Source organism: Bactrocera tryoni, chromosome 3 (genome assembly GCF_016617805.1).
Source record: "Bactrocera tryoni isolate S06 chromosome 3, CSIRO_BtryS06_freeze2, whole genome shotgun sequence".
Classification (NCBI taxonomy): domain Eukaryota; kingdom Metazoa; phylum Arthropoda; class Insecta; order Diptera; family Tephritidae; genus Bactrocera; species Bactrocera tryoni.
Window position 1 is genome coordinate 36,777,114 of NC_052501.1, and position 18,511 is coordinate 36,795,624.

The 18,511-nt window shown below is 36.4% G+C and overlaps 1 protein-coding gene across 1 annotated transcript in view; it reads left to right on the forward strand.

The window, feature by feature from the left end:
- The window catches only part of LOC120771818 (U-scoloptoxin(19)-Sm1a), a 3,986-nt gene extending 2,039 nt beyond the window's left edge, over positions 1-1,947 (forward strand). Inside the window, exons 2-3 of the mRNA XM_040100035.1 lie at positions 744-893; positions 1,416-1,947. Coding sequence (XP_039955969.1) covers positions 744-893; positions 1,416-1,537 — 272 coding nt within the window. The 3' untranslated portion in view covers positions 1,538-1,947. The remainder of the gene's footprint in view (positions 1-743; positions 894-1,415) is intronic.
- Positions 1,948-18,511: the final 16,564 nt, after the last annotated feature.

Genomic DNA, 18,511 nt, shown 5'->3' on the forward strand with positions numbered 1-18,511 from the left:
AAAACTAGGAAACCCTTAATATTTAATTGCAAAAAAGTTTAAGCAAAAAACAATTATTTATTATTGTAAAAATCTTTGTAAAATAATTAAGCAAAAAATAATTAAATTTTTTATAAGAAAAACATTCAATTCAATTTTTGTTTCACAATGCGGCAATAAAATTATTGCATAATATGAATTGTTTGAGATCGCAAAAAATAAAAGTTGATCACTTGAGTCAAGCATGTAACCGACGATCAGCACTTGAAAGTATGGCTAAATTGGGTCAACAACTTTTAATTGTAGCCACAACTGTTGTTTACAAGCATACGCGAGTACCGTTAGCGTAAAAAGCAATTGTGGTAAAATAAACAAAAGATTTGAAGCTGAAATTTTGTTTTAAGAAATGCAAAAATATTAAACGAAAGGTTAAGGCTGAAGATAGTATAAAAATTATAGACCGATTATTATTATTTTAATTTTTGTCACTGGATATTTTTTTAATTCAGAAGGAATATTATGTAGTATTTCGCAATATATTTAATTTTTAATATATTCTAAGTTTCCAACTGCCAACAGTGAAATTTTTTGTTTTACTAAGTTTGGAGAAAATAAACCATCTTATAAGCGACTGTTTTTAGAAAAAAACACGTAAATATTTTTTTGGTTCCAACATGGCGTACCATTATTTATTTATGTTACTCTTAAGGACTAGTCCCTATTGTGCGAAAAATTATTAACATAAATTCTCTGCCAATTCTCAGTGTTACAGGGAGTGAAAGTCTATCCCGCCGACCGCGAGTGTGCCCTCCTTGGCGGTTTGTGTGTGCACCACAGCGATTGCTTGGAGCCGACTACGAATCGGGGACTATGCCCAGCCAACAAACATCGTGGCGTGGAATGTTGTTATGAATGTAAGTATATTGCGCACACTTACACTGCTGATGGGGACATAACTAACATTTGCATAATTTTCGACAGTAAATCCTGAAAATCTCTAAACAAATCACACAAAAATTCCCAAAAACTTAATTCCTCTACAAAAACTATATATATATACATATATATCTACACTTAATTCCATTGTGTTGGTTCCACACAAATTCTATACTAACATATAAAATCGGTATTTCACTTTCATTAATCCACTGTAATATTTGTATTCTTCTTCATTGTTATCCTTACTGTTACCTCCACCTGCCACCACCTTCTGCTATATTACCACACTATCCAAAATCCAACAAACTCCTATGATGATGATTTTTCTAACGCAATCTAATCGAAAACATTCAACATTCGCCGTCACCGCAACCGCGCCTCCGCCGATATGAATGCATTCCGTGACTGAACTCATTCGCCACGCTCATCGACGACATCCATCCGAATAACTTGCATCAACCCAATCACGTCATATACGCATTTTGCATACCGAGTAGTGCCACTGAGGCCCGCACCGTGTGAGCAGCATTTGGGCATCTGCATGAACACCTGTGCCGAGTACCTACAGCGACCCGGCACCGATTGCCAAGGCGGACAAGTCTGTTGTGTCCTAGTCTAAGCCTAAAGAAGGTTCTCACATCTATCGAACGTGTGCGCATATTATTAATAATACGAATATAACTAAAATATTTTGTTTAAATTTATACGCTATATGTAATATACTCATGTACTCCAGTGAGTATATCGAATTAAACTAAACTAAGCTTTAACAAAGATCGTTCGAGCCAATCGTTCTGTGCAGAGAAAATAAGGAGGATGCATCATATGCAACTCATTCGCTCGTTCGAGTAATTACTGAATGTATTGTAATGTACTTTTCCTATATATTACTTTTTATGATGAGTTTTTAGTTTTCTTGGTTTAATTTTAAGTTAATTAATGGCAATTGCTTATCGCCCACTTGTTTCGCAACTTCATGCCCATGTGGGTTGACTTGTATTTATGACACACTAAATATACCTATATATAAAGAAGAGTTTACTTTGACAGCAGCTAAAGAAGGAAAAAATGCAAATGTCTGTAAATAAAAAATGTTGTATTTAATTATAAAAATCTATAAGAAAAAGCTTTGTGGTTTGATTTCTCTGGTCAGTGTCCAAAGGAAAATTACAGGTAGGTTTGAGAAGCAGTGTGTTTGATGAATTGTCAAAGGAAGCGTCAACCCCTCCTATTTTTTGCAGACTTCTCGCAATGTAAAGTTATCTTGTGAGTCTTTGTCTCATTACTAGAAATACGTCCTTGTGCTCCTTATAACAAAAACTAGACGTAATATGGAGACCACAGACAACATTTTCAACTCGATATTAACGATAACAACTCAACCTGTCAAAGTATTTCAAATTTAGTTGTTATTCTATTTAAAATGAAATTTAATTTTCAGAAATATTTATTTGAAAATTGATTCTATACGTATGTTTCAAAATCATATACTCTCGAAATATCTGTCAAATCGTCACCTTTTCCATAGCAACATTAATACAACTTCAACTTAAATTAATAGTGCCAAAATACCTACATATATTCAGTTATTTTAAAGTCAAGTTTTTCAATTTCAATTCAATTTCAGTAGATGATTAAGAAAGATTTCTTCTACATTCCTGGAAATACACATACATATTATTCAAGTACTTTCTTCTTGCGAAACTTGTTTTTAAATTAATAAAACTCCGTATAATAGTTAATTTTATTTTTCCTTAGAAACGTTACGAGCTTTTCAGCCTTTGATTAAAAATGGTGTGTAAAATCGGTGCGAATGTTGAAAAAGGCTTACACTGATTCAGTTTTTTAAAAACACAAGCATTCGAGCCTTCAAAGATGGTAGAGAGATCGTTGAAGACATACCTCGTTCTGGACGACCTTCGCCCACTTCAAATGATGAAAATATTAAAAAAGTGAAGGATATGGTGCTTGAAAATCGTCGGACAAGTGTTAGAAAGATGGCAAGAGAGCTCGACATTTCTCGCGAGTTCGTTCGAATGATTTTGGTAGATATTTTGGTTATGAAACGCATTCTTGCCCGACTCTTCCCTACAAAGCTGAATTTTTTTTCTAATAGTACGATTTTGAACGAATTTAAAGCCAAAAACGCAATGAATACAATCGATCAACCACTTTAATCAACAGAATTGACTCTGGTTTGAGTCTGATGCAAAGGTGGTTATGATCTCTTCTTCTATCAATATAACGTAGAGAGAACATTTCTATTTAACAATTCATGACAGAGTGCAAAATTGGATATTACTTTATCCACTTTCAATTCAACGATATGAACAGAAATGGGGTTACAGTCACGTCAACTCTTACCTAAAATTTGTAAGAATCGGATACGGATAGTAACCAAAAACCGAATATGAATCGTTGGTACCTATAGCTGAGTTTACACCGAAAATCTTGTTAGTTTAATTTACTTCATACCGAACATATCGTTTCTATCTTTAATTATCTGTTGTCTGTTCGATTCGCAACGCTGCAGGGTTTAGCTAGTCGAATACTGCTGGGATTTATCCCAAAAATACTTACTACTTGGTTTTAAGAAAACGCTAAACAAATCGAATGTGGGTCAATGTCATCGAATGTAAGTTCTCAATAAACTGGGTCAATATACACATATTCGATAATGTAAATAAATACATATTCGCACGGATAAGAAACAGACGCAAATCGAAGATATGGCCTCTGTGCTCTGAACATTATTCAATGGTATATGCAAGCAAAGATACTTACGCACGGATTTCGAGCTGACATCATTATGCTGATTATTGGGTTTAGGCGGTGTGCTCAAAATGGTGATGGATGGTGTTTATGTATGTATTTTATGTCGGAATTAGAACTGTGCAAATTGTAAACAAAGAGGCAAGCAATTTCTGGGAATCCTACTACACTTTCCCTTCTCATTATTCCTGGAATTGGGAATTGAAGGTGTGAGATATTTTAATCCGAAACTCTGATCTAATTTAAGACTTTCTTCACGTTATTTCTGTACATAAATATAAATTGACCTAATGACAGATTTTTTATACTTTCTGATTTCATACAGAATTCATTAGCTTTATTTATGGGATATAAATAAATATGCTTACATACTTATTCATGGGCGTAAGGCCTTAAGTTCAATGTCAAGTTCATCTTTATTGAATTCGCCAAGCAGCCCGGTATCAACCAAATTAAAATGATAGTAGAGCCAGCATATATACACATATGTATGTACATACATATACATTATATATACATATTTATATGTAGGTCTGTATAAGAACCTATGAATATATTTAATAAATAGACGCGCATTGCTTTCGAGGTAGCAAAAATCAAATGCGTCTCAATTTATGAAGTAAACAAAATTATATTTCGAATTATCGGTTTATTTGTTGTATATGTATATAACACATATAACCTGCTGACTGACTAAAGCATGAATCTTCTGGAATATTTTGAAAATATTAATTTATTCACAGTAAGTTAGATGTTACAAGTACTAAGATTTGGTTAGAATTCAAATGTGGATTTTTAAAAGTTTTCCGAAATATTATTTTTTCAAGAACACACGCCATAAAAACTACTTAGGTACGTTGAACCACATACATATATTTTGGTCTAGTGACCTTACGATATGGAAATAAACGACCTTGTAAAATATTTCGAAAATGCTCCAAAACGATTGGAGACGGTTTTATGGTTTCAATATGAAAGTGAGTGCTAAAAAGAGAGATGATACTCATAAACATCTTCGAACTACACTCATATGTGAGCATGCAAATAGTTTTCGTTTTCGTTGACGTTTAGAGATCATGTGTAAAAATAGCTCTTGCAGTGGTCACACTTTTTAATGGTTTGAAATTTAAAATATGATTATTACAACCGTCTATTATTGTGTCTAACATAATTTTGGTTTGCTGATTGTAGTGGCAATGGCTCTCCTTGTAAAAATCAACGGCACACGTTTCCATTGCAAGTATTTTAAGAAGGCACACAATTTGTTTTCACTGAAATCTTCAAAGCAGCATGAAAAAGTGAGTTATTTTTAAGACTCTGGCTTATGGTCCGTATAAATGCAATTTTTAAATATTAATAATTTATTTTGTAATTACATCGGCACCCTATTTAACGAAGAAACCATTGGACTTCAACTGGACTTAGAAAATTGTTCACTGTAGTGGAAAGTATGAAGTATCTTAGCACATGTTTAAGATGAGAGAGATTAAAATTTATGAGTGTGCTGGCATACAGGAAGTGTTCTTATAAAAAAGTCCCGGAAAGTTAAAGTGAAACTAAATGAGAGATATAAAATAAGTAAAAATTTAAATTTCATGATATAATCACTTTTTCACTTCTTGCTGAATAGAGAATGCTCCTTCATTTGCTCCAGTATTAGTTGTGAAGCATCCATCCAGCTTATACTAAGAACTCATACCTAAAGTCAAGTGTACTAATTGTTTACAGAATCAACTTTGAGGTGCGTTTTGATATAATGACAAGATTTTTGATTTCACAGAGGCCGCTGGCCTTTAGATGATTGAACAGTTCCAAACCCTTGAGCAGACAGGTATGCATTTAATCTTATTCTGGACGGGTCTATTGTTTGCTCCCCACAGCGTTGGTATAATTCTACTTCTTTTGTAGTATTTTCCTTGCTTAATTTTGCTTTAAGTCTTGTTAGAAAACCGAGTAAAGAAGTTGTCAAATATTTAAGAGGCTATACCAGTGTAACACATAAAAAATTTGACAAAATTGCGTAGTTCTAAAAAAAAATCGTTTCTTTAGGTAAAAAGTGGTCGTTCTTTAATGCAAAATTGACAATTTTCAATCAGTCAAAAACCAAAAGACGGTATGTTATTGTATAGTAAATTTATTCAAAAATAATCAGTTTTAATTTGAAGTCGATCGATCAATTTCTCGTTGAGTTATGATATCAGCAATTTTGAAAAATGTAGTTTCGAGAAAAACGCGTTTAAAGATTCCTCATATACTTGTATGTTAATGTATACCTGCCGCTGAAAACGCTGAACGCTGCCATTCAAAAATTATTCAAGATACGACCTTCCCAATTTCACAGGATATTTTTGGAAATATAAACTATCGAAAAAGCAAACAAAAAAAGGATTTTTTTTTGAAAGTGTCAAAAATGAAGGGGGTATGCTCATATATGGATATTCAAGTCATTACATAAAGGACTGCAATTATTCTCCAAGAAAGTATACAAACAGGCGTCATCTACAAATTATTCTTCTCCGTCGTACTTGATAACACTCAGTTAATATTAAGTACAAATTGACATGTTCCCTTACATCATTGCGCAATTGATGGAAGACACAGTAGCATACAATAAATATTAAACTAAATAAAATATATTATATAAGAGCGAAGTAGGGAAAAGTGCATTATACCGGATGCAGTTGATTCATTGCGCACAGTCTTGGGATTGTACTTGAATTTGCGCTCGTTGCAAAATAAAGCTGAAAGTAAAACAATCACGCTTGAGTAGAGGCTGCTTAGAGCGTCAACAAATAGTAGTTAGAGAATAAATAAATATGACGAGAAGAAAGTGCGCCATAAGTGGAAAAAGAGGCGATTAAATAATATACTACTATATTTATATTAAATAATTAATTGAAATATGTATATAAAAATATTTAAAGCTATTAATACTCATATGGCCTCTTAGAGCATATGTGACTGTGTGGTTGTATGTGCTTAAGTCATTTTGACAGTTGGCAACTCAGTCGCCTCTAACCATGCCGCGTCGCCCATTGCTATCACGTGTCCATGTCGACGCGCATGTGATTTTATGCCATAAGGTTTGAGACCGGAGAGTAAGTGATAAGCGAAAAACGCACTTGTTCGCAATATACAATCAATGCAAGCTTCAAAAGCAGTATGTTTACAAATATATGTATGTATTAAGTTTGCATAAAACAATGAGGAACATGCGACAGCGCATTGAAGATGAATATCGATTTTATTTATTTATGGACACATTCTTAAATATGAGTCAAAATTCCAGCACTTCAACACTTTGGAGCTGTTTTCATATATTGCAATGCATTTTTTACAGCCGCAGATGTTATAGAATTCAAATTCCCAAGACCCTTGTAAAAATATGTAGAAATCAATTTTGAGTCTTTAATTTCTTGCGAAGATTCTACCGCTATCACCCCTGTGGCAAGCGATTTACTTCTCAAGTAGTTACTCAGCTCAAAATGGCGCTTAGAAATTCAATAGGGATTCAAAACTTTGAACGGTGGTACAAATTGTTTTAAGAGAAAAATTCCCAACTATCTTTTTGATTACGGTTCGAATATGACAGCCTCATGCTTCCTCATAAATAGTGACAAATGCTTCTAATTGCCTTTGACAAGGATATTTAATTCCTCTCTTAAACGAAGTACATTTTCCTCTAAATGGAAACACCCATTTATAATCCTTTTGCATAAAAATCGAAGCTAAATACCCTTCACAGGTGCATTTCTGTTAGTAACTATGTGTTCAGTTTGTATGGCAGCTATATGCTATAGTTAATCGATCTGATCAATTTCTTCGGAGATTACAATGTTGCTTTAGAAAATTATATATACCAAATTTCGTGAATATATCTAGCCAAATGTGAAAGTTTTCCATACAAGCATTTGATTCCGAACGTTCAGTTTGTATGACAGCTATTTGTTATAGTGGTCCGATATCGGCCGTTCCGACAAATGAGCAGCTTCTTGAAAAGAAAATGACGCTTGCAAAATTTCAAAACGATATCTTGAAAACTGAGGGACTAGTTCGTATATATACAGACAGACAGACGGACAGACAGACGGACATGGCTAAATCGACTCAGCTCTATATACTGATCATTTATATATATACTTTATAGGGTCTCCGACGATTCCTTCTGGGTGTTACAAACTTCGGGACAAACTTAATATACCCTGTTCAGGGTATAATAAGAGAGCGTGGGGTACTCATAACAATATTTCTTTGTGCCTAAAACATACCTAAAAAGGATTTTCGAATTTCGGAGTGACTTTACTCTGTATGATTGGTTTTATTTCTTCGTCTTAATTGGCGTAGACACCGCTTACGCGATTATAGCCGAGTTAACAACAGCGCGCCAGTCGTTTCTTCTTTTCGCTACGTGGCGCCAATTGGATATTCCAAGCGTAGCCAGGTCCTTCTCCACCTGGTCCTTCCAACGGAGTGGAGGTCTTCCTCTTCCTCTGCTTCCCCCGGCGGGTACAGCGTCGAATACTTTCAGAGCTGGAGTGTTTTCGTCCATTCGGACAATATGACCTAGCCGCTGTCTTTTAATTCGCTGAACTATGTCAATGTCGTCGTATATCTCGTACATCTCATCGTTCCATCGAATGCGATATTCGCCGTGGCCAACGCACAAAGGACCATAAATCTTTCGCAGAACTTTTCTCTCGAAAACTCGCAACGTCGACTCATCAGTTGTTGACATCGTCCAAGCCTCTGCACCATATAGCAGGACGGGAGTTATGAGTGACTTATAGAGTTTGGTTTTTGTTTGTCGAGAGAGGACTTTACTTCTCAATTGCCTACTCAGTCCGAAGTAGCACCTGTTGGCAAGAGCAATCCTGCGTTGGATTTCCAGGCTGACATTGTTGGTGGTGTTTACGCTGGTTCCTAAATAGACGAAATTATCTACAACTTCAAAGTTATGACTGTCAACAGTGACGTGAGGTGATGATTGGTTTTACACCTTAGAGTATTTTCCTGGCTTTGATTCTTGCAAGTTGCAAAAGTACAAAATATTCGGTTTCACTCGAACTTAGCTCTTCTTTACTTGTTACCTTTTGCCTTACGCCATCTCCGATGGGACTCTAGGCTAAGTCTAGCTCCAAACATTACTGCCCAAGTCGCGGTACAACCTCTGAATAAATTGGTCAGATCGGATCACTATAACATATACATATGTACAAGTATATAGCTGCCATACAAACTGACCGAACAAAATCAAGCTATTCTGTGTTATTTTTTAGGCCTTTAATCGCGAATATTTAAACAAAATCAAAAATGCAATAATTCTCTCATACTTTCAGCAGTGATTCAGAATGAAAGAGAGCGTCACTCAAATGAAAACAAAATTAAGTCTTGTTAAAGCGGCAATAGAAAAAACTATTCAATAGTAAGTCTACATATATGTATGTATGTATGCAAATCGAGCAGCGAAAAGCGATAGGCAAGTGGCGAGTTGGAAATACGTTCACTAACACTTGACCGACTATTTTACATACACACATACATATGTACATCAATTGCTGTTGTTGTGTAATACATAACAAAAAACAAAGCAATTGAGTTTTATTGTGTTGTCATCCATTCCACAGTGAGCTTGGTCACATCATTATCTGCGCGACTATTAATACCGCCAGCAATTTGAACAACCATTTAACCTCAAACAATGCCAAGCGAATGTGATGAATAACCTTGCTGGAGATCGCGCGTTTTTAGTTTGAGAAAATAATAGCTTGCATTCGAGCAATCTTTATGTGAGAGTCAAATACATACACACACAACAAGGTTGAGAAAGACACTTGCAATTTCTAAATTACATCTAAATGCTGCAGCCAGAATGCAGGGTTTCCCAAATACACAGCGCTTTTATGCTTTTGCTTTACTTGTTGCTCAGTGCATTAGAGTTATGATAAGTACTAAAACCGAAAAAATCTTGGCGTTTGAATCGAATTGTTTTTCTAAGCTAAAGTAATTTAAGGATATATTTTTCTCAAATAAAAACCTGCATACTCCTTTACTCGTAAAAGCAACAACAAAGTTATTGAGTTGAATTCGCACAAGAGAGTACAGTCAAGTGGTATAGCACTATCTTCAATACTGCCAAGTTTTGTGTCTCATAGTTTTGATCAGTTTTACTGTTGTGAATGGCTCAAATGACAAACGAAAATACAATTTCCTGTTTTTAGTTTGTTTGAACATCTGTTACAGGTTGTTCGATTCGCTCCTATTTAAAGCTTGGCGAATATAATACAGCTAAATAAAGGAGTTACAGAATTAGAAGCATTTCATAAATTTTTTCATTGTACTATTTATACATTGTCAGGAAAAGTTGCTTACTTAGTTTCCATAAGATTTCTCGCTTATTCATTGATATTTTTAGTATAAAGTTTGCATTAACAACTCTCTACTTCGTTATTCGGTTAGTATAGTTAGGGAATGATCAATAAAACAAACAAATCTCCCGATTGCACTGAAGCTTAATACCTTTTACAAATACATGACTTTCCATACAAGAAATTGATTCAGTTTGTATGGTATATGCTATCACTATAGTATGAAAAATTTGTTCGGAATTTGTACCGGTGCCTTGAACAATTCCAAACACAAATTTCGTGAATATACGTGGTGCGTTCCAAAGTAAACAGGACTTTTTGAATCTAGCGCTCTCTGGTGGCGCCATCTATATGTCGACTGGTGCGTTAGAATCTGCTATCCTTATCGATTGTCCGTGAGAATTTCATGACATTTCATTGATTGCAAGTGAAGTTATTGCGTTTTAAGTGTCAGTATGTTTGTGTTATCGGTGCGAAAATGAGCTTCGAACAAAGAACCAACTTCAAATTTTGTTTTAAAATTGGTAAAACTTTCACCGAACGTTTCAATTGATGAAACAAGTTTATGGCGATGATTGCCTATCCCGTAGCAGAGTGCACAAGTGGTTTCAACGTTTTCAAGGTGGTCGGAACGACATAAATAACGATCAACATGTGGGCCAATCAAAATCCGCGATCACCGGAAATTACCTCGAAACTGTGCGTGAATTCATCAAAAATCAGCCGAAATCGTCATTGAAATTCATGGAAATGGAATTAAACAACTCCAAAATATCGATTTATCGCATTTCGACCGAACATTTGGGCTTACGAAAGGGGTGTGCACGGATTGATCCGCACAATTTGACTGACGACCAAAAATTGCTCAGAATCCAACATTCGAATGACGATTATTTGACCGAAAATCACATTTTAACCATTAACCACTTCCCGTATTCACCTGATATGGCACCGTGCGATTTCTTCCTTTTCGAATAAATTCATTTGTTCATGAAAGGAAAGCGTAACGCAGACGAAGAGGCCATTGAGTTTATGACAGCGCGTCAATTTTTTCTCTTTGTTGCCAATTGGAGTTTCCATGTGTAGCCAGGTAATTCTCCACCTGGTTTTTGCAACGGACTGGAGGCCTTCCTTTGCTTCCTCCGCTTTGGTACTGCGTCAGAGCTGGAGTGTTCTCATCCATTCGAATGACATGACCTAGCCAGTGTAGCCGCTGGCTCTTAATTCGCAGAACTATGTGAATGGCGTCGTATAACTCGTTCTATCGAATGCGATATTCGACGTTGCCAATGCGCAAAGGACCTTTTTCTCGAAATTTCGTCGACTTATCAGATGTTGTCATGGTGCAGAGGCATGTACGGGTGTTGAGTGACTTGTAGAGTTTGGTTTTTGTTTGACGAAGAGATGATGTGTATCGCTCTTCTTTTCACAGGTCTTTTCCAAGATTTGGCGCAAGGTGAATATCTGATCAGTTGTTGATTTTTCAGGCCTGTGATCACACTGATGCAGTTAAATCAGTTTGTTTTTGTTGTCCACTGCGGCATGGCACTCCTCTTCGTACCAGCTGTTCTTTTGACTTATGTATTTGTTTTATTAATAAGCGGCAGGTCTATGTTTGCAATTTTTGAGTTGGGCCAGAAGTTAGACGTTCTTATTTATGTTTTCTTACAGAAGTAAATCATAGATAGTTCTCAGAACAAATGGTTATGCGGATAACTGCTATCTTATTATTTGAATTTCTAATCGTTAGTTAAAAGAAAGTGTTTTTGTTTTGGTGCGTATTTATCGCAATCTGTTGGGCATATATATATATGTATATATATTGTATATAAGCACACATATGTATATGTAAGTAGTATACTACTTACAGGCGAGTTCTAGATTGCCTCATTTAATTCATTAACTGCGTCTTAGATTTACATTCCCCCATATTTATTCATAATTACCCAATAACGAAAGTGACTCTTTGCCAGCTAACTGTAACCTCTTATTAATTATTTTGTTCTATTACACAAATTCCGCGACCACCAATTCCTGGAAAAATATTGTAGTATTTTGCTTATCAATTTCACTTTTTCTTGTTTACATATTTGCATATTTAATTATACATACGAGGACGGTACGATAATGTACGGAGATGGATCGGTCGGCGATTAATTTCTTGTTTTTGAAACTTTACTGACAGATGGTTTCTAACAAGACATTAAGAAAACGGTCCTAAGTCCTTATACTACTATATTAGCATTATATTGATAAAGATGTCGGCGCGATATTTGACGTGATTGCTCACCCCGAATAACGAGCCAATACGGCAAATACGGAAGAGAAAAGTATACTCTCCAAAGGCTAAGGATCAGTGGAGAAAGTGAATTTCCGATTTGGTGAAATTGGTCTACAACTGCTGCTACATCCACCGTTTTTGCCAGATTTCGCCTTGTGTGACTTCGTTTTGTTTGTAAACGTGAAAAATCACTCACCGGGTTGAAATTTGTGTCGAACGGCGAGATTATCGTCAGGGGATATACTCTGACGACCTCCAGGAAACTTCTTTGCAGTTGTCGAGTCGCTGAGTCACAGATATCGAATTAAAAGATTAGAACGTTAGAAATAAATTCAAAATTTTCGTTTTTCTACTGTAGAGTAAATAGTTATTTGACCACCCTCTTATATGTATTAATTATGTACATTTGTATGTATTTTTCAATGTGATTCACATAATTTACTCAGATGACTTAATTCTTTCTATTAAGCTGAAATAATTTCATTCTAAGTTATTTTCAAAACAGATTGTTTACAAAAACGTTGTGACGGAAATGCTTGAATTAAAAAAATAAGCGTATATATGCATATATGTATATATGCATTAGAGCAGATCGAGGCGGAAATCTACGGATCAATTAAACTTTTGAACAAGAAACTATGTAAGCAGTAAAAAGCTCGACTTAAAGTCGTTAGCTCCACATCGATTTTAGACTTCTTCTTCTTTATTGGCGTAGAAACCGCAACAGCGCGCCAGCCGTTTCTTCTTTTCGCAAGGTGGCGGCAATTGGAGATTCCAGATCCATTTGCCTCGCTTCCTTATTCAGTATGGAGAAAGCAGAACTAATGGCGCGAGTGTTGTGGCCAATGATATCAATATCATCAGCATACGCAAGCAGCTGTACATACACTCTTATAGAAAATGGAACCATCTCGAGCTCTTTAGTCCTGCAGCTCGAATTATTTTCTCCAGAAGTAGGTTGAAGAAGTCACACGAAATATTTTTGGTATCGAACGGCTCGGAGAGGTCCTTCCCGGTCCTGACGGAGCTTTTGGTGTTGCTCAACATCAGTTTACACAGACGTATTAGTTTTGCGATGATGCCATATTCAGGCATCGCGACATAAATGCAGCTCCTTTTCGTGCTGTCAAAAGCAACTTTGAAATCGACGAAAAGGTGGTGTTGTTGATTGTTGTTGTTGGCTGTTGATTTTCCAGGCCTAGAGCCACACTGACAAGGTCCAATCGGTTTACTGACGGTGGGCTTTAATCTTTCACACAATACGCTCGATAGAACCTTATACGCGAAGAGGTTGAGGAGACTTTTCCCACGATAGTTGATGCAGATTGTGGGGTCACCCTTTTTGTGGAATGGGCAGAGCACATTTAAATTCCAATCGTTGGGCATGCTTTCGTCCGACTAAGCTTTACAAAAAAGTTGATGCATGCTCCTTGTCAGTTCTTCGCCGCCGTGTTTGAATAGCGCTAACGGCAATCCATCGGTCCCCGCCGTTTTGTTGTTCTTCAGACGGGTATTTGCTATTCGAACTTCTTCATGGTCGGGCAATGGACCGTCTACTCCATTGTCATCGATTGGGAAATCGGGTTCACCTCCTCCTGCCGTTATATTTTCACTGCCATTCAGCCGGCTGGAGAAGTGTTCCCTCCATAATTTTAGTATGCTCTAGGTATCAGTCGCTAGATCACCTTTGGGGGTTCTACAAGAGTATGCTCTGGTCTTGAAACCCTCTGTTAGTCGCCGCATTTTTTCGTAGAATTTTCGAGTATTACCCATGTCGGCCAGGTTGTCAAGCTCTTCATACTCACGCATTTCGGCGTCTCTCTTTTTCGTTTTGTTTGCTTTCTTCCGACAATATTTTACAAAAAAGCTGATGCATGCTCCTTGTCAGTTCTTCGCTGCCGTGTTTGAATAGTTCGGCCGGCCATCCATCGACCCCCGCCGTTTTGTTGTTCTTCAGACGGGTAATTACTATCTGTAGTCGACGCATCTTTTCGTAGAATTTTCGAGCATTATTCCTGTCGGCCTGCTTGTCAAGCTTTTCGTTCTGCCCATTCAGGCATTTCGGCCTCTCTCTTTTTTTGTCTGCAAATTGCAGTTTTACTTCCCTCTTCAACTCTCGGTATATAACATTGCGAGGAAGGCAGTCTGTTTTCTCTTCGCGGCGACACGGCGCTCCTCATCGTAGCACCTGATCTTCTGCATTTTCCGAAAACCAATGGTTTCCCTCAGTTCCCTCATATCGAGTTGTTGACGAGTCGAACGAAGAAAATCGTTCGGCTGTCTGATGTGATTGCAGAAACACGTCGCGCGAAAATGTTTGTCCTGACTCTCCAGGTGCTCGGAGACAACCGACCAGCCGCTCGTTCGTTAGCTAGGAACGCCCTCTACCGAATCCAGTGCGCGCACGCTCCGAAGTACAGCCGCGGCGGAAGAAAATCATTCTTATTACTTTCCGGACAAACCCTGTAGAACCTATGACCGCTATTTGTGTTATTTAGAGTAATTTAAAAAATTCATATCGGCAAAAATGGAATTAAATCGCGAAGATTATTATGATGACGTGATTATTTTTTATTTTTGACGTGGACTAACGCAGCCCAGTGTTTATTGATGAACTTACGAATTCAATCGTGATCGTAGATCAACCCATGACGAATTTCTTGAAAGTCGTTCAAAATCTATTGTTGTTCCGGAAACTTTTGATGCTGTGCGCAAACTGATATTGCAAAATCGGCATGTGACCTATCGTAAGATGCATTAGTCGGACTAACATAGAGCACATTCAATATCACTCCAAAAAAGTTGGATCTCACAAAGTTTGTCAAACGCTAAAAAGAAGGCTCGTATCGATTGATCGAGAGAAATGTTAAAGAAATATGATGACAGTGGTTCCAAGTAAATTGTTGCATGTTTTTTGGAAAAACTGAACATGCCGCAACCATACCACTAGAACACCGCATAACGGTAAAATCTGAGCGGTACATAACCACTTGCTTGCCAGTTTCGGAGATACAACCTGGAGAACTGGTGCGTTCGAGGCTAGCTAGGCTAAGTGCACCGTCTTTAAACGCGTTTTTCTCGAAACTGTGTCGTGAAGTCGGTTGCCAAGATTTCTCGAGAACTACTCAACTGATCTGCATGAAATTTTGCACAAGTCTTTGAGATACAATTCTTAAAGACTTGGAATAAGTATTTATTTTCGATTACGACTATTCGAAAAAAAAAATTTGCGAAATTTTCACTTAATTTTTTTATTAAAAAAGTCTGCCAACAATCCAATTATAAGTATTTTTTTCTTCGCCCAAGTTTTAAGTTAAGGTTTTAATTTAAACGTGTAGTTTTTCACTTTATCATCTTATTCCCAAGGGGTCACCGGAAATGGCGTCGCAATGGCCGAGTTTAAAATATTTTTCACAAAATTTTCGGAATTTCTTTGTAAATTGTGTGTATTTGTAATAATAAAAAAAACATAAAACTTTTAGTTTTTACTTATATGAGAAAAAGTTGTTTAAAAAAGTTTGGAAGATATATAAACTAAACTATTTAGGGGGTCAGGTCATGCTCACTTCTTAATATAACTTCTTATGGCGCCAAGGAACATGTGAAAGAAGTTTCATCAATATATCTTAATTTTTACTCAAATTACAGCTTGTACAGACAGACGAACGACAGACAGGCAGACAAAACTAGTGTAAAAATGATATGTATGTTATATAAACTTGACTTTCAGCTCGGAATAGAATAACGCACTTGCGCACTATGGCATAATTTCACATATTTTCTATCAAGAATAATAGTATACATATTCGTTATATGTTCAGATAATTTTGTTATGGTATCTTACATATTGGTCGATATATACGATATGAGCCGTAATTTTGAAAATCGTATATTAGGTATATGGGAGATAGGATTAGTATTGAACCGAGTTTCATTAAGGTACCTCATATACCATCACTCCTATATGTAGGAAATCCAATAGTAGTTACACATATAGGGCAACGGAAAGTTCTATCCTGACTTTATTAATTTCGGACGCAAAGACTTACCCTTATTAGAAAAACACGCTAACTCGATTTCATTAACATAACTCAATATTGACCAATAAGTATATGCGATATAAAGACTTCCGGAAGTTTTGAAAATCTTTATATATGGGGCCTGCGGGAAGTAAATATCGGCTTCAAAATACTTTTTTGCATTCAGACATGCTATTATCAGGATAGAGAGTTTCCGAATTTTCATCTCACAGATTTACCGATATTTTCGATAAAGAGTTCGTAATTGGAACTGTGATCCACATACTCGGCATGTAGGCTTAAATAGTTGTAGTCCAATTTCGACAAATTTTGGTCACAAGGTTTCGATCTCTATATATTCATTGGTGCTTGGTTTGTATACTTCCTTAAGCCTAGCTTTTTCGTACTTTCACAACGAAATTTCCGAAGAGGCTGATATTAGGATCAGGGCGGAATGGAGTACTTTAAACACATGCGGGATCGCCAAGATTATGTGCAAGAGCCCATTAGGATTTGTTTTTTACTCACGCGGCCTCGAAAGGACTGGGGGCTGTTGGCTTCTTGACGGGTCACAACCTACTGGCATCAAATGCGAGCCGGATGGGCATAAGTAATGACGATACATGCAGAAAGTGCAAAGAAGTTGTCTTGAGAGAGATTCTGAAACACCCCCATGCTTGTATCCAGATCTATATAGAACTCGTCTTAACTATCTAGGAGCTTCGTCGTTTAAGAAACTAGAGAACTATTAAACTTAGATCTCAAGTCGTTCTTAAAGTTCACAAAAGGTTTGGACGTTCTGAATGATCAATACTTCACCACAAACTAAACTGAATCTCCATGTTACATTACTGAGGACCAGTAGGTCTATATATGGCGTTGTATCCGGAAATTATTTAGAAATAAATTGTACAAATGTGGAAGTATCAAATTCACTATTATAAAGTTCATATATTTATTTAATTGATCAAATGTATAAGTCAATAACAGCAGTTATTCGCCCAATTGTTTGTTAACTACGCTTTAGTAGTCTAAATTACCAAATGCATACATACCTAAGAGTATCGGAATGAATAACCATATCTTTATATGTCTGATTTGAACTAGAAGCAAAGCACCTCACGTTACCATGAATTTACACACACTGTCGCACAGAAATCCTCATATCACACTACGCATTATTTAAACCATCGCTTGGAGACAGCCATTAAAAACGTTGACACCTGAAACCCAATTAAGCCGCCACCGATAGCGCTGATAGGACAATTTTGTTTCAATATCATCAATATGTGTAAGCGTTGCGCGCAAATTTAGTTCTCCACCTGTTACACATCCATATGCGAGCATAGTGTACTAAACCGTCCTTATGTAGGTTTGTATGATTGCAATAGGTAATTTAAGTACATAAGTAAGTATGTAACTGCAATTTTGGCTGACTTAAGCCACGAAGTATACATATTTCAGTATTTAATATGTGAGGCCACCTCTGCGGACTTACATATGTACATACATATGTATATTTATACCTATGAGTAGCCAGGTATACATACCTACCTAGCTATACGACAGCAACTTGGTTCAAATTATAGCCGACAGCAATAGTTGCAGTGACAATAATCGGCACGCGAGCTTGAGTTTCCATGAATCTATAGATATAAAGGAGCATAATGGGCTGATTTGTAAACTACGTACAAATTACGTAATCAGTCGACGCACAAATACGACGTCGCAATAACAAATGTTCACTAAGATGACAAAGTATGATTGAGCTCATGAACTATCTTGTTTTGAAAAATTATTAATATTTTGTTTATTAATTCTACTTCCTCTCAGCAAAACTAAGTTCTGCACTCACATACATCTGTCATATTACTACCATTAGTAAACAAAAAATATTCATACGTACTTTTAGTAAGTTTCTAGTAACGGGTGTTTTTTTTGACGTGTGATTTTCAATAAGGTAATACTTGTTTCGTTGTTGGTCTTTTTGAGTGATGTTATGTGATTTATACTCATTTGAACTTACACAATGGCTCCGGAACAATGTTTGAAAATCGTGCGAATTTTTTACTAAAATAATGATTTGGACTCGCTTTGTCCAATATCTGACATAATCGTTCAACAGGGCAGGTGTTTCGATCAACTACGTATCGGTT